This window comes from Myodes glareolus, chromosome 6 (genome assembly GCF_982192425.1).
Source record: "Myodes glareolus chromosome 6, mMyoGla1.1, whole genome shotgun sequence".
NCBI classification, from domain to species: domain Eukaryota; kingdom Metazoa; phylum Chordata; class Mammalia; order Rodentia; family Cricetidae; genus Myodes; species Myodes glareolus.
Genome location: NC_142031.1, coordinates 92,186,533 through 92,202,137, shown reverse-complemented (window position 1 = coordinate 92,202,137; position 15,605 = coordinate 92,186,533). Strand labels below are relative to the sequence as shown.

The 15,605-nt window shown below is 41.4% G+C and overlaps 1 protein-coding gene across 2 annotated transcripts in view; it reads right to left on the bottom strand.

Annotated features, from left to right (window-relative positions):
- Fez2 (fasciculation and elongation protein zeta 2) overlaps window positions 1-15,605 on the bottom strand; it is a 38,459-nt gene that overhangs the window by 11,155 nt on the left and 11,699 nt on the right. For both annotated transcript variants that reach the window (XM_048416141.3, XM_048416142.3), the window contains exons 3-5: window positions 15,127-15,243; window positions 13,222-13,363; window positions 10,801-11,069 (exon numbers count right to left, since the gene is read on the bottom strand). In XM_048416141.3, coding sequence (XP_048272098.1) covers window positions 10,801-11,069; window positions 13,222-13,363; window positions 15,127-15,243 — 528 coding nt within the window. The remainder of the gene's footprint in view (window positions 1-10,800; window positions 11,070-13,221; window positions 13,364-15,126; window positions 15,244-15,605) is intronic.

Sequence of the window (15,605 nt, the reverse complement as noted above, 5' to 3'; positions counted from 1 at the left end):
TCAATAAAACCTCTGCCATGCCTGGCTTGGCACACACAGACAACAGCACCCAGTCCCAGAGCACTCCCCAGCCAATAGCCAAGCCAGAGAAGCAATGTGGTAGATGGCAAGACTCTACCGCACCTGGCACCGCTGCAAAAAAAGAAAGGCAATCATCAAAATAAACAAGATTCGAGGGATGAAGGGGTGTGTGTATGTCTGTATCTCTGTGTGTGTGTGTGTGTGTGTGTGTGTGTGTGTGTGTGAAAGAGAGAGAGAGAGAGAGAGAGAGAGAGAGAGAGAGAGAGAGAGAGAAAGAGAGAATACAACATAGAACCCAATTAATAGAGGTGGCTGAGAGCTGAGTATTCTTGCTCCTATGAACACTGGCCAAATGCATGCAAATTTTTACATGAATCTAGGAGTCACATGCCAGTCAGAAGTATCTGGAATCAGAAAAAAAAATTAATGTCAGCTTGGGCAGAAAAAGGTCAGACTCAAAATCAGAACTCCCAGCTCTGCCACCATGTGGTGAGAGCGCTGTTACTGTCCTACAGAGGCCTGTGCCTTCACCATGGAGACGGTCAAGAGATAAAATTTGATGGACTTCTGAATTAAAAGTTCTATGAATACATGAATTACCTCAACCAAAATATACATTATTTTTAAGAGGGCAATCAAATCAAAGCTACACATACAGGGACATGCACACACAAACTGGCAAACAGACAACCAAAGTGCCACACGAAGCAGTAAGTGCTCCAGAAGGACAGCAGACACAGCCATGATCTACTTCCAAGTCTTTGTTTCCTTAGGAGGAAACTACTGTGCTCCCAAGAGAGAGACTAGGTAGGCCTGGGTCATGGGGTGGGGTGGGGGGTGCTTGTAAAATTATCTTCCACACTTCGGGTATAACACCCCTAACACTAGCAACCAAAAGTCTCTGAACGTGGAATTTTTTTTTTAACCATATTATAAGGCCTCTGACCTTCTTAGACGAGAGAAAGAAAATGACCCAAAAGGAAAAAGGCACACAAGTGTGAACAGAGAATGAAGGCATGATGGGACAGAAAACTATTGATCAAAGGTGTGAAGTATGGCGTTCCGAAAGTTTCCACGAAGGGATCTAGCTTAGGAGATCAACATGAGATTAACGAAGGCAAAACTCATCTCAATGGAATGATTTGTAACAGGACGCAGCAACTAAGAAATAAACGCCCGGGCTGATGGGGAGCAGCAGAGGATCAGGGAGCCAGAGGGTGAGAGATGAGAAGGGCAGGGCGAGCGGGAACTGGAAGAACCCAGAAAAGAACTCCACAGACAAATGACAGACTCTGCCTCACAACTGCCCCATCCATTAAAAATACCACATTTTTGGACAGCAGAATGTATTTTAGATGATCAAACCTCAGAATCAAATTAAATTGACTTTTTAAAACTGTTGTGCCATCAAGAAATTCTAGACTTACAACCTGGAGACCAGAAGCAATATTAAGAGGTTATGGTGCTAAACTGGACCAGAGGTAAAAATCCCTTCTACATCTTAATATTATAAGTAAAAGGAAGAGTGTAAGGAGAGGGCAGAAGGAGCATTTCTCTGCTCACTATTTCTCAAGGTGAAGAACCACAGACATGTCAAGGCACTGCCACTAAGTCTCAAGCCAACGAATACTGAAAGACAGGAACAATGCTAGAGACTTGTTACACTTTAATTAAAATGATTCATTAAGATGAATTAAAATATTAAGAGTGGAAGGAGCCAATCTTCCGTCCCCCTTCCATTAAATCTACCATTCCCATTTAGGAAGAAGATCCAAAGGGCCCAGCGCAGAAACAAAACAATGGGCAGGTTCTGGTTCTAAGGTATCTCCCACTGCATCTTTAGGAAGGAGCTAATAATTCCACAAAATGTCATGCTTGGAATGGAATGTTTTGCATGAACCCATATATAGGCAGGAAGTTGATTAAGCATTACAGTATTTGCCTTATTGTTGCCCTTGCTACAGACAAAAATACCAAAGTCATGGAGCAAGGTCAGGGGAAGGAAGAGGTTATCTGACGTAGAACACAGAGCCTTCACTAACTCAGAATATCCAGTTGCCTTGTACATTTCCTTTTCTGAAGAGGGTACGAATTAAAGAGTCTCAAAATCATTCTCTTGAAACTTTCTTCAGACAAAACCAGGAGCAGCACAGTATAACATTTAGAACTTAAAAAAAAATCTATAAAACCTAAAAGACAAAGAAAGAAGGCAAGAGCTCTGAACCTATATACAACCTGCCTAGGTAGCTAAAAGGAAGGAAATACAAGCCATTCCTGACTCTTACCTCTAGAGAGCTCTGCATCCCCCTTTAGATAATGCTGTACTTCCTCTCTCCATTCATGCTACTTCTGTGAGCTAAGACCTCTGTAGATCTAACATTTGCTTATTCAAGATATGGCAACAAGAATATTGTTAATATCATTCTAGGATGGCTATGCAGATTAAAATGAAATAATCTATGGAAAGAATTGAGTGATGTGCTTGGAAAAGGCACATCAATAATCAAGAAACTCTGGGCTCTATTCACTTAAAGGGGGCCTAGAATAAGAGTCATCACTCCCAAAAGAAATCATGACGTCCTTCTACATCTGCTGAGCTCAGCAAATTCGCATCAAGCTGTCCAAATATAAATAAGATGGCGACTGGGGAACACTGGACTCCTACTGCAAGTTGTAGCAGAATGGGCTGGGGACCATGGGAAAAAAGACCTACAGCAAGATCTAGAAATCAGCTAGAACCCTGAAGGTCTTTCTGAACAATAAGGAGAATTTGGAAACTTTCTGCAGACTCAAAAGCAACAAGAACCAGACATGGTATTGGAGTGTACCCGTTATTTTCTATAATCCTTAGTGTCAACTCCTCCTATGCAGAGCATCTCACCAGATCAATATCACAAACAAAAGACAGTAACAACAATAACAACGGCAAAACAACATCCAACACAGGAAAAAGCAGAGCTAAGAAGGAGGCCAGGAGACTCAGTTTATTTCTGCCTGCATAACTGCTCTATGGCTTATCAGAACTGATCAGAGCAGGTCTCTAAGTAGCAAAGGCAGCTTTCAAACTTACAGTATCAAAGCTGTGTCAGAAAAACGGTTAAGAAAAAAAAAATTAAAGAAAGTTTTTTATCTATTCTTTCCTTATTCTCATCTGCGCTTTCTCTCTAATATTCTTATATTCAGGGAGTTGGAAAGAAACAGAATTGCTATTACCCACAAGTCACATCAGCTTCAAGTTCTAATTTACTCAGTAGTAGTTTCTGTTTTTAGTAAAACAAAGTTCTTGAAATTAAGGAGAAAACATTAGAAAGGTCTAAAACACAAATGAAATTATATTCAGTTAACAGATACTACTTAAAAAGTAAAAGCTTGGATGGGCGTGGTGACACACACCTTAAATCCCAGCATTTAGGAGGCAGAGGCAGGAGAATCTCAGTGATTTGAGACCAGCCTATTCTGCATAGCCAGCTACAGGGCAGCCAGGCCTAGAAAGACTCAGTCTCAACACACACCCCCAAAAAATGTAAAAGTAGGGTTTTTTTGATACTTTAAGAAATTCAAATAATTTCAATGTGAATTATAAAATTTGTAAGAGAATTCTATCAAAATTTATTTTTGAAAACCCTTATATCCAAGTTTGAAAACATGAATTATTCCAAAGCAGGTAACTACTTACTATTGTTGGGAATATTAAACTCTTATTTGTAAGTTCACTCTCAGAAAGCTGTGACATGGAAGTTTTCAAAATTAAAATTAAATGTAAAATGTTATAACACTTTGTATTTGAAGAACCTTTGGAACATTTATGTAATCTGAGTTATATGCAAACTAAATTATTATCAAACACTTCAAAGCCTCTAAATAGAGTAAAATAATTAACCTTGGCACTTTTCTAAATTCTTTGCTGGTTCTTATGGACCAGTATTCAGTAAGAATGCAATGTCCTTAACAAACCGCCTTCTAAATTCCTTTCTCTCTACCTGTCAATCAGTGCAGCTCTGAGACTTCACCAGACAAGCATCTTGGAATAGTGAAGAACAGTAAAGGTACAAACTTACATCTGGTCAAAGTTCTATACTTCTATATAGAAGTATAGTTTCAAAGTTTACCTTCTATAGGTAAGTGTGAGCAGAGTGCTCAGCCCAACCCAAGCCTCTGGGGCCACTGTGGAATGGGGGACACCGGGACTGGAAGAGCAGAGGTTAGGAAACAGCGTCTTCTGGACACAGCAGAACCAGTGCACTAGTGCACTCTCGCAGCTGAGGACGCCTGCGGAGGCCCTGCACAGATCAACCTGGGCAGCATTCTACCGTGGAGCGGGTGGAGCTCACAAGCCCCACACCCAACTGAGAAGCTACTGACAGCTGATAGCTTCAAACCAGTTTTCTTTAAGGGTATACATGGCTCCTGGTAGGTGGACCAATAGTGGACAGTTTCATACCCATCAATAAATGAGCATCATTTACAAATTGGATTATAAAAAGGGAGAAAGATACCAAGTTAACAGATGTGGTCAGGAGGTGGATTATAGATCTAAGGTTATGAGCAGCATGTTGGATGAATTTGGTCAACTACATTGTATTCTTGTACAAAATTCTCAAAGAATTGGTAAAAATACTATATATTTTTAAAAAGCTGTAAGAAATAAAGCATGGACTTCTGGTTTTTTTTACTAAAATGGAAATGTTACTTCACTAGACAATACTATCTTTCAGAAAATAAATGTTACCATATAAAATAGTTTATAGTTTTGCTTTATCAAAAATAATAAATATTATATATCCAAGTTTTCCCTATGCCACAATAACCTTCCTTGTTGCTAATACTAATATTTAGGAAATAATCCTTGCAATAAAGTGGAGTATAGAGCCGGGAGTATAGCTCAGCTGTACAGCCTTTGCGGGCATGTGTGAGGCCCTAAACTCAATCCAAAGGGAGGGAGGGAGGGAGGGAGGGAAAGAGAAAAGAAGTGAAAAAAACAAAGGAATACTGTCAATTATCAGCAATGAATGATTGATGAAAATGTATTATCTGCCTGCATTTGAGGATGCAAAGTAAATTTATTCTTTCATGGAGAACTGTTTAAAAGGAAAGGATCAATCATCACCTTCTCCACTCATTTTCTGCTAAATCGTCTTCTACCACTGTGTGGAAAAACACTGTGACCTGGCGGCACCCAACATTTTTATCACTTTTAGGCATTCCCAAACTAGAAACAACTAATCTACCTGCCAGGTCACTTTGTTTAGCTACTGGCTCAGACACACATAGAACCAAGGTCTATTGTTGGGTCAGGAGCCTGTGAGGCTTGAAGACAGGTTGGTCAATGCATAGCCCTTGTAGGCTAAACTCAGGCTACTGAAGAGATGCCAAACAACAAAATTCTTAGGATAGAATATGGCAATATTTTTTATAAATTATATACTGTGGTATTTCTGTCTATTTAAATCTGTTTATAGTTTTCCTCTAATTAAAAAAAAAGATTGACTTTTATCTTATGTGTATGAATATCTTGCCTGCATGTATGTATGTGTACTACAAGCATGCACTGCTCTTGGAGGCCAAAGAGGTCATTGGATCTCATAAAACTAAGTTAGAGATGGTTGTGAACCAACTGATAAGGGTGCGGGGAAATCATTCCAGGTCCTCTAAAAGAGCAAGTGCTCTTAACTCCTGAGCCCTCCTCTCCAGTCCCTTCCCTAATATTAAGTATAATCTATTTAAATCAGGAGTTGACACACTGTTCTGTGAAAGGTCAAACAGTAAGTATTTTAGGCTTTGCTGGCCACACAGCCTCCACTGAAATGCTTTAACTCTGTCTCCATAGTATGAAAGCAGCCACAGGTGCTATGTAGATGAATGGATATGGCTGTGTTCCAGTAAAACTCTATTTATAAAATAAACAGAGGAGGGATTTGGCCCTTGGGCAGAAACAGTCTGCTTTGTTACCTTAGCAAATGTTCAAAATTAAAATCCAAATTAAAGAAAGGGAGAAAAGGAACCCTGGTACTTTTATTTTTCCAAACAAAAGCCAAAGTTTCAAGTAGATATGTCAGAACATCCCTTTTAGGCTGGAACTAGGATTAATTAAATAACACTTCTAGGTGATCTAATAGTGGCTGTCTAAATGAAAACAAATTTCTCTTAGATGTCCACTTTGATCAATATTAAATGGTAAGTTATCACTCAGGGTACTTTTACAAGACAAGAAGAGACGAACTAAATTGGTCATTAGTCATAATAAGAGGTGCATCAAACACAAAGCAGTGCATTTGTGGAAGAAAACATATCCAAGGAAGAGCTTCTTCCAGCTAGCCTGAGTTCTCCCCCCACTCTAAGCAACCATCTCCTCACACCTCAAAAGCAAATACTTAGAATAATATTCTTTTTAAAACAGAGTTTCCTGTTTTTCTCTAGAACTTATAACTCGCCACTTGCTGATAACCCAAACATCTTTGGGGTAGTGCATTCCAAGTTATACTAGTTAATACATTTTTGACTGTGCTGAGAATAAGACTAAACACTCTAGAAAATTCGATGTGATTTGGCCAAATAGAAAAGATATCTAAAAAGATTCCTATCTTTGTAATCAAAGACTTAGACTAAGGAACCTCCCACGTGTCCTATAAACCAAAGTCAGGATTTTCACAGGGTGTGTCCTTTTCCATCCAGATTTACAGAGGCAGGCTACTAAGCAGGTAAACAACAGTTCTTTCAAACTTGAGATAATTCAGGATGTACAGGGATGAGTGAATTAAAACACAGTCTGGTATATTTCAACTTGTTTTTGTACCCAAGAGAACTGCCTCTAAAAGTTAATGGTCTGTGAAAATGTCTGATATAAACATGAGTCTGCCCCCCAGGAAAAAAAAAATCCTGAGGGAATAATACTAATTAAAATCCAAAATCCGAATCTTCTGGAAGTCAGTCTGGACACACTGGAGATGAGGTGAGGTACTCATAAGCTGCAATTGAGCCCTTGAGGAGCCTACACCGTGACACTGGGATTGGAAACAAAGATTACAACACAACACGGTACTGCAGTAGCCAAAAATCTGCACCTAGTGACCAGGTACGAAAACCATCTCAATTAGGACATCACAGGAAACACAGGAAGGGATACAAATAGATCAAATCACTACTTACCTACCAGATCAGGACATTTTCAAAGGCTAATCATATTCGTTGTTCCTGCGAGGTACTGGTAAACAGTCTCTCTTATACTACTGACAATGTGAGAACCTGGCCACTTAAAACTTCATATTGTTGGACCTAGAAATTCTATTAGTCTCAATGAGTCCATGTTAGTAATCCAGTTGCACTAACCATGGTTTGATAATATAAATGTCAGATTCTTATAACATTATCTCCGAGCGGAATGTCCAACAAGCAGGTGATTATATACAATAACTAACATTTACTAAGGGTACATGCTAATTTTAGATATAATATTTCATTTAATCCCTCTCTATAGATAGAAGTGTCTATCTCCAGAGTGGCAGGACCAAACTCAAGACAGTCCAGGACCCTTGATTTATATGCTCCTTAGCCTCTAGGGGTTTGCCACTCGATACAAAGTTTCAAGATACAAATGCAGATCTGCAAGTCTAAACTGAACCTCTTATTTATTCATCAGAAATGTATCAGATACCTAATCCTGGACACCAAAATGCCACAAAAGCAAAGTTAGATTTCCTCTCCTGAAGAAGCCATCACAGAGGTGGGTACAAAACCACAAGATTGGTATTTCTGTATTGCTAGAAATAATTAAAAGAAATCACACTAGCCCCAAGAGAGGAGGAAGAGTCACTGAGGAAGGTTATAAGAAAGGAAGACAATGCTTGACCATAATTTTGAAGGATGGATTTAAAAAAAAAAAAAACAGCAAGGGAAGGGGAGCGAGAGAGGGAAAAGAATGTGCACTGCGGAAAAATGGAATGAACTATACAGAAGCCTCAAAGTCACCCAGGTCATCAGCCAGGTCACCACGCTGAGAAGCAGAAGTGCCACCACTCACCCCCGGGTGCCCAAAACAAGACAAAGAAGTGTCAAGCACCTGCTGTCTCAGATCGCATTTCCCCAAAAGACTGACTCGTCCCAACTTCCCCACCAGCTGAGAGTGGGAAAGGAGCTAGAAGGCCCTGTCAAAGGTTGAGCAGTGCCTGGCATGAGGAAGATACTCCACAAACTTGATAAATGGATGAACACTATTGTACCTTTCCCCTTCTATATTACTACCTTAAATATTAAAACTCAAACGAAGGCAACATTTCACCTTTAAAATATATGCACTATTTCCTATATGATTTAATGAAATATCACAGAGATAAAATTTTCTAATGCTCTAGATAGCAGCCCTAACATTCCCCCCACCCATTTTTTTTTTTTTTAGCAAAAGTTGGAAACAAAACATGTCTAAAGACAACAGTAGAGAGTTTCACCTTGCTCTGTTCTCCCAGATACTTCATCAGAGTTCATCATCTGAACCTAAGACAACAAAGTTGGCAATTAAGGATTTATTACACCTACTGTAAGTGGGTATATGTCTCCCAAAGCACTATTGAAAACAAAAGGAAGCCATTCCATATCTAAGGAAAAGTTCAAGTTCTATCATCTCTATGGAACTGATGGGAGGGAAAATAGTGATGTCACTGGAAAGCACGTGGCATGTATATGCAGATCACCATTTCTTTAATTAGTATTGCTGATGACAGTCAGCTCACTGAGTTACATGCCACACCTGCATGTTATAGAAAGAATCTAAGGCTGGGTGGTGGTGGCGCGCACCTTTAGTCCCAGCACTTGGGAGGCAGAGGCCAGGGGATCTCTGTGAGTTCAAGGCCAGCCTGGTCTATAGAGCAAATTCCAGGATGGCCAAGGCCACGCAGAGAAACCCTATCTTGAAAAATAATAAATAAATAAATAAATAAATAAATAAAAAAGATGAGGAGAAAAGGAGGGAGAGAAGGAGGGGGAGGAGGAGAAGGAGAAAAAGAAGAAGAAGAAGTTGTTCTTTTGAGCCACTATAACTATCTTCAAAATCACCAGGTTCAGGCTGTTTGTTTTACAGACGGAATGGTTCTCTGGCATTTGAGACTAAAATAAGACATAGGAAACAAGTGCCAGGAGTTGAGCCATGCCATTACCATCCTAATTAAAGTTTTTGACACAAATAGTAGATCAGAATCAGGAAGCGACTTCATGAGTTCAAATATTATGAAAAAATAAATGGAGTCTTGTATGACTCTATTTCAAGACCAATGACGATTTAACTATAACCCCGATCCATGTCTCGGTATAAATGCCATACAAAATTACACAATGGGTCCACACTACCCTATTTATATGAGAGTTACAAAAAGAAGCCTTTAAAACCCTCTAGGAATAAATTTGTTTTTCTCAGCCAAGTATTAACAGCAATAAATAGAAGATTTGCATGTAAGCCCTAACAGCAGTTACTCAGAAATTACCACCCATGCTAGGATTTAGCAACTAAGCATTTCAGTTAATCCCCACTGCCATAATAGGGCAATTTAAAAGATTTGTTTTTATTAATATACTACTTTGATATTTTAAAGTAAATTATTTTCCAGGACAGAATAGCCAAACAAATGTTTTCCCTCCAGTATAATCATTAAAAATGACTAAATAAATATCCTTCCCATCAATATTGGTATTTCTCAAAAATTAAATACATCTGAATCCTTCACAGTGAATTTATACGTTTTATTCTTTCTAAATTTTTATAAATGGACACCACACTAGAAAATGTGAACTTATTCACAAGTTACTCACATCCGGTTAATGGGTATGTGGTAAGATTATGTATCACCCACTCATTGTTGACCCAGCTACTCAGAAACTTGATTCTCTTCCTGGGATTCCATCAGCATCTGCCAGAGAGACTTCATTCTCTGGCAAATAATTCCAGACGTAAAGAAAAAATGGATACTACTTTAAGCCCTAAGAACCAGTTTGTGACACATATAACTATGTTATGTCGTGATTGACAAAAATGATCATTTTAGAAAAATGAGTTGCTTCACCCAACCTTTATACTCTAAATATACAACACCTGTTCACATGTGAAGTCAGGGCGGGATTATACAAGACCCCACTTGACCATGGAAAATGAAAACGTTTATGATGATGTTTAACCCATAAAGTCACTTTGGAAAAAGGATCATGCCAAGAACAAAATACCTTTTATGAAGGCTTGAGATTTCAAATATTCCAATATGTTCTCACCTGTCAGTAATATTTTGGTCTGCTAAATACGCCGCCAAGTGGCTGATGTCACAGCTGCCACCAGCACCCTCTGATGAGTCAGGAGGAACCTGTTTACATAACACAGTTCAGCTACCCCTAAAAGCGCCCTCTTCATTTCTTCTACTACAACCCCCAGAGCTAAGCACAAACAAGAAAATAAAACCACTCATAAGCCTGGCGACCAAACGTTGCCGTCCTACTATCGTTCTGATGCAGTCAGGAGAGACTGCTGGCCAGTCCTCTTGGCTTGAAGACATCCTCCCCTTCCTGCTCTTCCTTCCACTGAGGTCCCCACTACACATTTGGGTACTGAGGCGTCCAGACAGGGCCATAGGCATCACTAGGAAACACCTTCGTGAAGAAACCGCGTGTTCTAGCAAAAGACCCCTGTGGCGCTGAGTAGAGGCTCACACTCTCGCACAGGTGCGGCCTGCCAGACCACTGCTATTGACCAGCTGGGCTGGGGCGGCCTGTGGGCAGCACTGGGTGCCTCCTGCGAGCATCACTTACTGTGCCTGGCATGTGACTTCTCTCGTTCCTCCCATTCTGGGAGCTGCCATTTTTGAGCTTCTTCTTCTTCTTGGCTGTCTCTTTGTGCTCTTTCTGCTTGTTCTGCACTTCAATCAGAGCAGAAATAAAGCTGTTCTCCACTTCCTTCTCAAACTCCAGTTCATCTCTCAGGGCCAGCTGCTGCACCAGCTCCTCAGAATACTCCTTGATGGCCGCCTCGATTTCTTCCAGCAGTTCATTTAGCTCGGATACCGAGAGTCTTTTCACTCCTGTGGCCAGAAACAAAGAACAGCGGATACTGAGACACCCCTGTCTCAAAGCAGCATAGTGGGGTGTTTAAAACCAAAGAACAAGATCAAAGTCTAAGCAATTACACTGACTGTCTGGGATCTTCTCAGAAGCCCAGAGGTGAGTAAGCAATGTCACTCAGCTGAGATGAAAAAAACACCTCACAATTTCTAATGTATATAAATCAAACAGCCCATGAAGAGTCCTATAGCCAAGACTGAAATCAAGCTGGTATGAGGAAAGAACAAACACAGAAGGAGAGGAAGGGTCCAGAAACTGCCTGCTGACATACAGAGACAAGATGAGCAGGGGTCAAGGGGAGGAGTCACACTGAAAGGACTAAACTCAATGCTTGTTTAATCTTATATGTCCTCTCTCGTGCATCTGGCTGAAGATCAGGAAAACGAAAGGAGGGACAATCCAAGGAGTCACCCCAGCTAGCATGGGAGAGACAGGAGGCCACTGCTGGAGTCCCATGCAAGACTGGATGAGATGGAGGGGAAGATTTAGAGAGGTCATCCAATGACAATGAGTTTACCAGACAAAATTTAATCCAAATGTAACAACTGTCCTTACAGAATAAAAACAGTATCGGGCAGAAGGCAAAGAAGACCACATGAACACCCAGGGAGAAGACATCGCAAGCCAAGGAGCTGGATTTGAACACGTGGTCTACAGAACTGTGAGAAGGTAAATCCCACTGTCCGAGCCACCCAGCCTGCGGGGCTGTTAGTTACAGGAGTGCTACCTAACTAAGGCATACTTCCTGTACCTTACCATGCATCCACGCTAGATTTTGCAATCAGGACTCCAGCAATGCTAAGGGCTTATCTACAGAGTTATGATCACATCCCACCAAAAGGTGTGTCAGAGGACCTTCCACAGGTTAAAAAGAAGCCATACAATACGAAAGGATTGAGACAGTCCAGCCCCAGACCTCCGCTCGGGCCACAAATACAAACCAGATCACAAGGGTGTTATCCAGCATGGAACCAGGCATGGCGACAGTCACAGATGCACAGAGCATTCTTGTGCTGGGTACAGTCATTCAGAACCTCTTTGTGACAACCAAACACACAGCAGTATTCACAGTTCAGTGTTCTCATGTACAAACACAGATCCCCTTCTAACAAACTTTCATTTCCCAAAATTCCTCAAAGCTCTATCAAAGACAACTATTTATAAACATAAGAATCATTTCCAATTAATACACCCATCTTGCTTTTTATGAGCTAAACTGTCTCCCTCCAAAATGCATGCTGAAGTCTTAGGCCACAGCACTGCAGAATACAACAGCATTTGGTGCATTTACAGAGATACAGTTGAAGTGGGGTCCGAGGCTGGTTCTCAATCCGGTGTGACCTGTGTCTTATAAGATGAAATGTGGACACAGATATGTATGGAAGGAAGGCAGGGGAAGCATAGCCACCACAGGCAAGGGAGGAGAAACAACTAAGCCTTAACCTTGGACCTGAGGCTGTCAGAACAACCAGACAATAAATTCAGGATCCTGAAGCTCTCCAGGCTGCAGTAAATTCTTCCAAAAGCCCCAGCAAACTAATCCAACATGGTCCTGAACAATGACCAGATTATGTACAAAGAACTAGACAGCCAGAGGACCCAAGACAATGGGTAGCTTTCTGGAGATACATAGACAGAAGGCACAGAGACGGAGGTAAAGAGGGTTTTGTACTGGCTGGTTCTGTGTGTCAGCTTGACACAAGCAATAGATTCATCAGAGGATGAAGCCTCAGCTGAGGAAATGCCTCCCTGAGATTCAGCTGTCAGGCATTTTCGCATTTAGTGATCACAGAGAGAGGACCCAGTCCATTGTGGGTGGTACCAACCCTGGACTGGTCCTGGATTCTAAAAGAAAGCAGGCTGAACAAGCCACGGGAAGCAAGCCAGTAAGCAGCACTCCTAATTGGCCTCTGCATCCGCTCCTGTCTCCGGGTTCCTGCCCTGTTTGAGTTCCTGTCCCGACTTCCTTCAGTGATGAACAGCAATGCTGAAGTGTCAGCCAAACAAACTCTTTCCTCCTCAACTTCCTTTTCGGCCACGGTGTTTCGTTCCAGGAAAAAAACAAACAAACAAACAAACAAAAACAAAAACAACCTAAGATAGGTCTCTTACTCTCTTCATAGCTGCTCATGCTAGACCTCTTCAGAGTCTGAATCTCCTGGGAGAGCATAGAGAGCCGGTCTGACTGCGTGGGGGTCTCATCATCTTCTGGGTCTGGTGATTCCTGCATCATTTCTTCAATTTCTTCAATAACCTTCCAAAACACATATACCACTGTTAATCGAATGCACAGGAGAAAAGGCTTCCCTGTACCACAGCACTCACCGGAGCACCCGAGCAGAAGGACATGAAGTCCTTAGTGTGTGCAGGAAGCACATGGAAAAATGAACACAGCTTACCAAAAGCTACTCAGAATACATGGACACAAAATTAAACAGAATATGAGCTGGTCTGTCCATCTCAATTCAGCAGATGCTAGTACATCTAGACATGTCTCGAAAATGGTGCCATGATTTATGCAGACCAGATAATAAAGTTATAGCTAAAAGATGGTAAATAAGGAAAAATGTACTCTGTACCACATGCACGCACTCAACATAAATGTAATCTACATTAGCCAAGACTTTGACACAGAGCTTGCAAAATTTAATACTCATAAAAATATCCATGTATAAAGCAGGAAGTAGCTCTCTAGCAGCAAAAGAATTTCATATATTAATTCGGTGAAAGACAAAGGGGGTATTTTTAAATTACTGAAAACAGACTCAGATGGGGGAGAAAGCTGAAAGAAGGATGATTCTAGAAATACACAAGCCTTTAATTAAACCATGACCTGCTGTCCAACACTGCGGGACTCAAGTCTGGCAACTGTAGACAGCAGAAAGGTACTAACTATGACTTAAAGGAGTGGGAGGGCATTTAACCATTGACAAAAAAATTAAAAACGCAATTCAATGAAGATATAAAATACCATGAGGACACGTGACAGTACCTAGGAATCAGAAAACGTAATGAGTAGCTCTTCACCTGGGAAAGGACTATGCTAAGGAGGAAGCCTTCCTAGTAGGGACTGTCGGCAGGACAGGAGACGGTCAAGGCTATAGAGTTGGTTTCTGGGAAGGGGACTGCTTCAGGTAACATCTCTCCCTGGGTTTTTATGCCCTCCAGAACAGCATTCCCTCTCTCCAGCACCAGTGCTCCAGCCTAGAACAATCCAACCACAAGGGAAAGCTGGACCATCAGGACATTCTTAGCGTTGCATTTACTCCTCTGACCTTGCCGTAACGTATCTTCTTACTGACCTTCTCGTTCCTGCCTAAAAATAAAGCGTGACAGAATTCACAGCCCACGGAGCCACGGAACATTTTATTCCAGGAAGTTCTGCTGTCACACTTGGATGGCACCACAGAGGTGGGGGGGGGGTGTTCAGAAATGACAAGACTGCCTTGACTGGTTTCAGATGAACCCAGGGTTGACATTACTACAGTGCTACACCGGTGAAATGTTTGCTTCTTTCTACGATGCTTAACAGATGCTTCTATTATTTGTTAAAGATTCTTACCCAGGGTTCACAAAAATTTGTCTGGCAGAGCCAGGCATGGCAACTCAAGCCTTTGATTCTAGCACTCAGGAGACAGAAGTAGGTGGATCTCTGTAGTTTGAGGCCACCTTGGTCTGCATAGGGAGTTCCAAAACAAACAAAAATACTAACTCAAATACCGTCCAGTTCTTTCATGTCAGGGTAACCTTGTAAAAGAACTTACTGATTATTTGGTGGGGGCAGGGGTTAAGCAATAATCCTCCATTAGTAACTTGTAATTCACAGACAATACCGAGCATAAAAATCTCACCACTTCCTTGGACAGCATATACCTTGTTTTTACCTCTCCGTTGAAGACTCACGTTAAGGCTGCATTAGCCACACAGGCTGGGGCAAGTGCAGTAGTTCTGAGAGGCACCATCTGCAGCTTTAGTGAGACACGGCTCTCAGCTGTGGGTTCCGCTTCACCTCCATACCTGGTCTGCAGTGAAGAGGGGCTCCTCGCTGACGCAGGAGACAATGATAGAATGCATATCCAACTGTTCCCTCAGCTCCTCCTCTTCTGAGGCGTCAAAGAGGAAGCCGTCACTCATCTGAAAACAAAAGCACCCCCATTTAACAGCAAGTCCTTCTGAGGCAAATGTCAACACTGCTGCACTAAAGAAGCAACAGAAAGCACATGCAGTACAGCTATTCCTTGGAAAGGAGTCGGGAGTCACCCTAGATCAAGCCACACCGTGGGCCACATGCTCCCCCAGTAGCAGTAAGTACAGCATAGGACAAACTTTAAAATGACAAGGTCGGCAAGCACCCTATGGTCTCACAAAAATGCAGAGCTATTTTTCCAGAAGCAACACCTACCAGAGCAGTACAAAAACTAACACTTGTATAAAAGGAAAAGCAAAACACAGCATTTATTAGCAAACTGAGGCATTGGGCTGAACAGAAGGTAGCA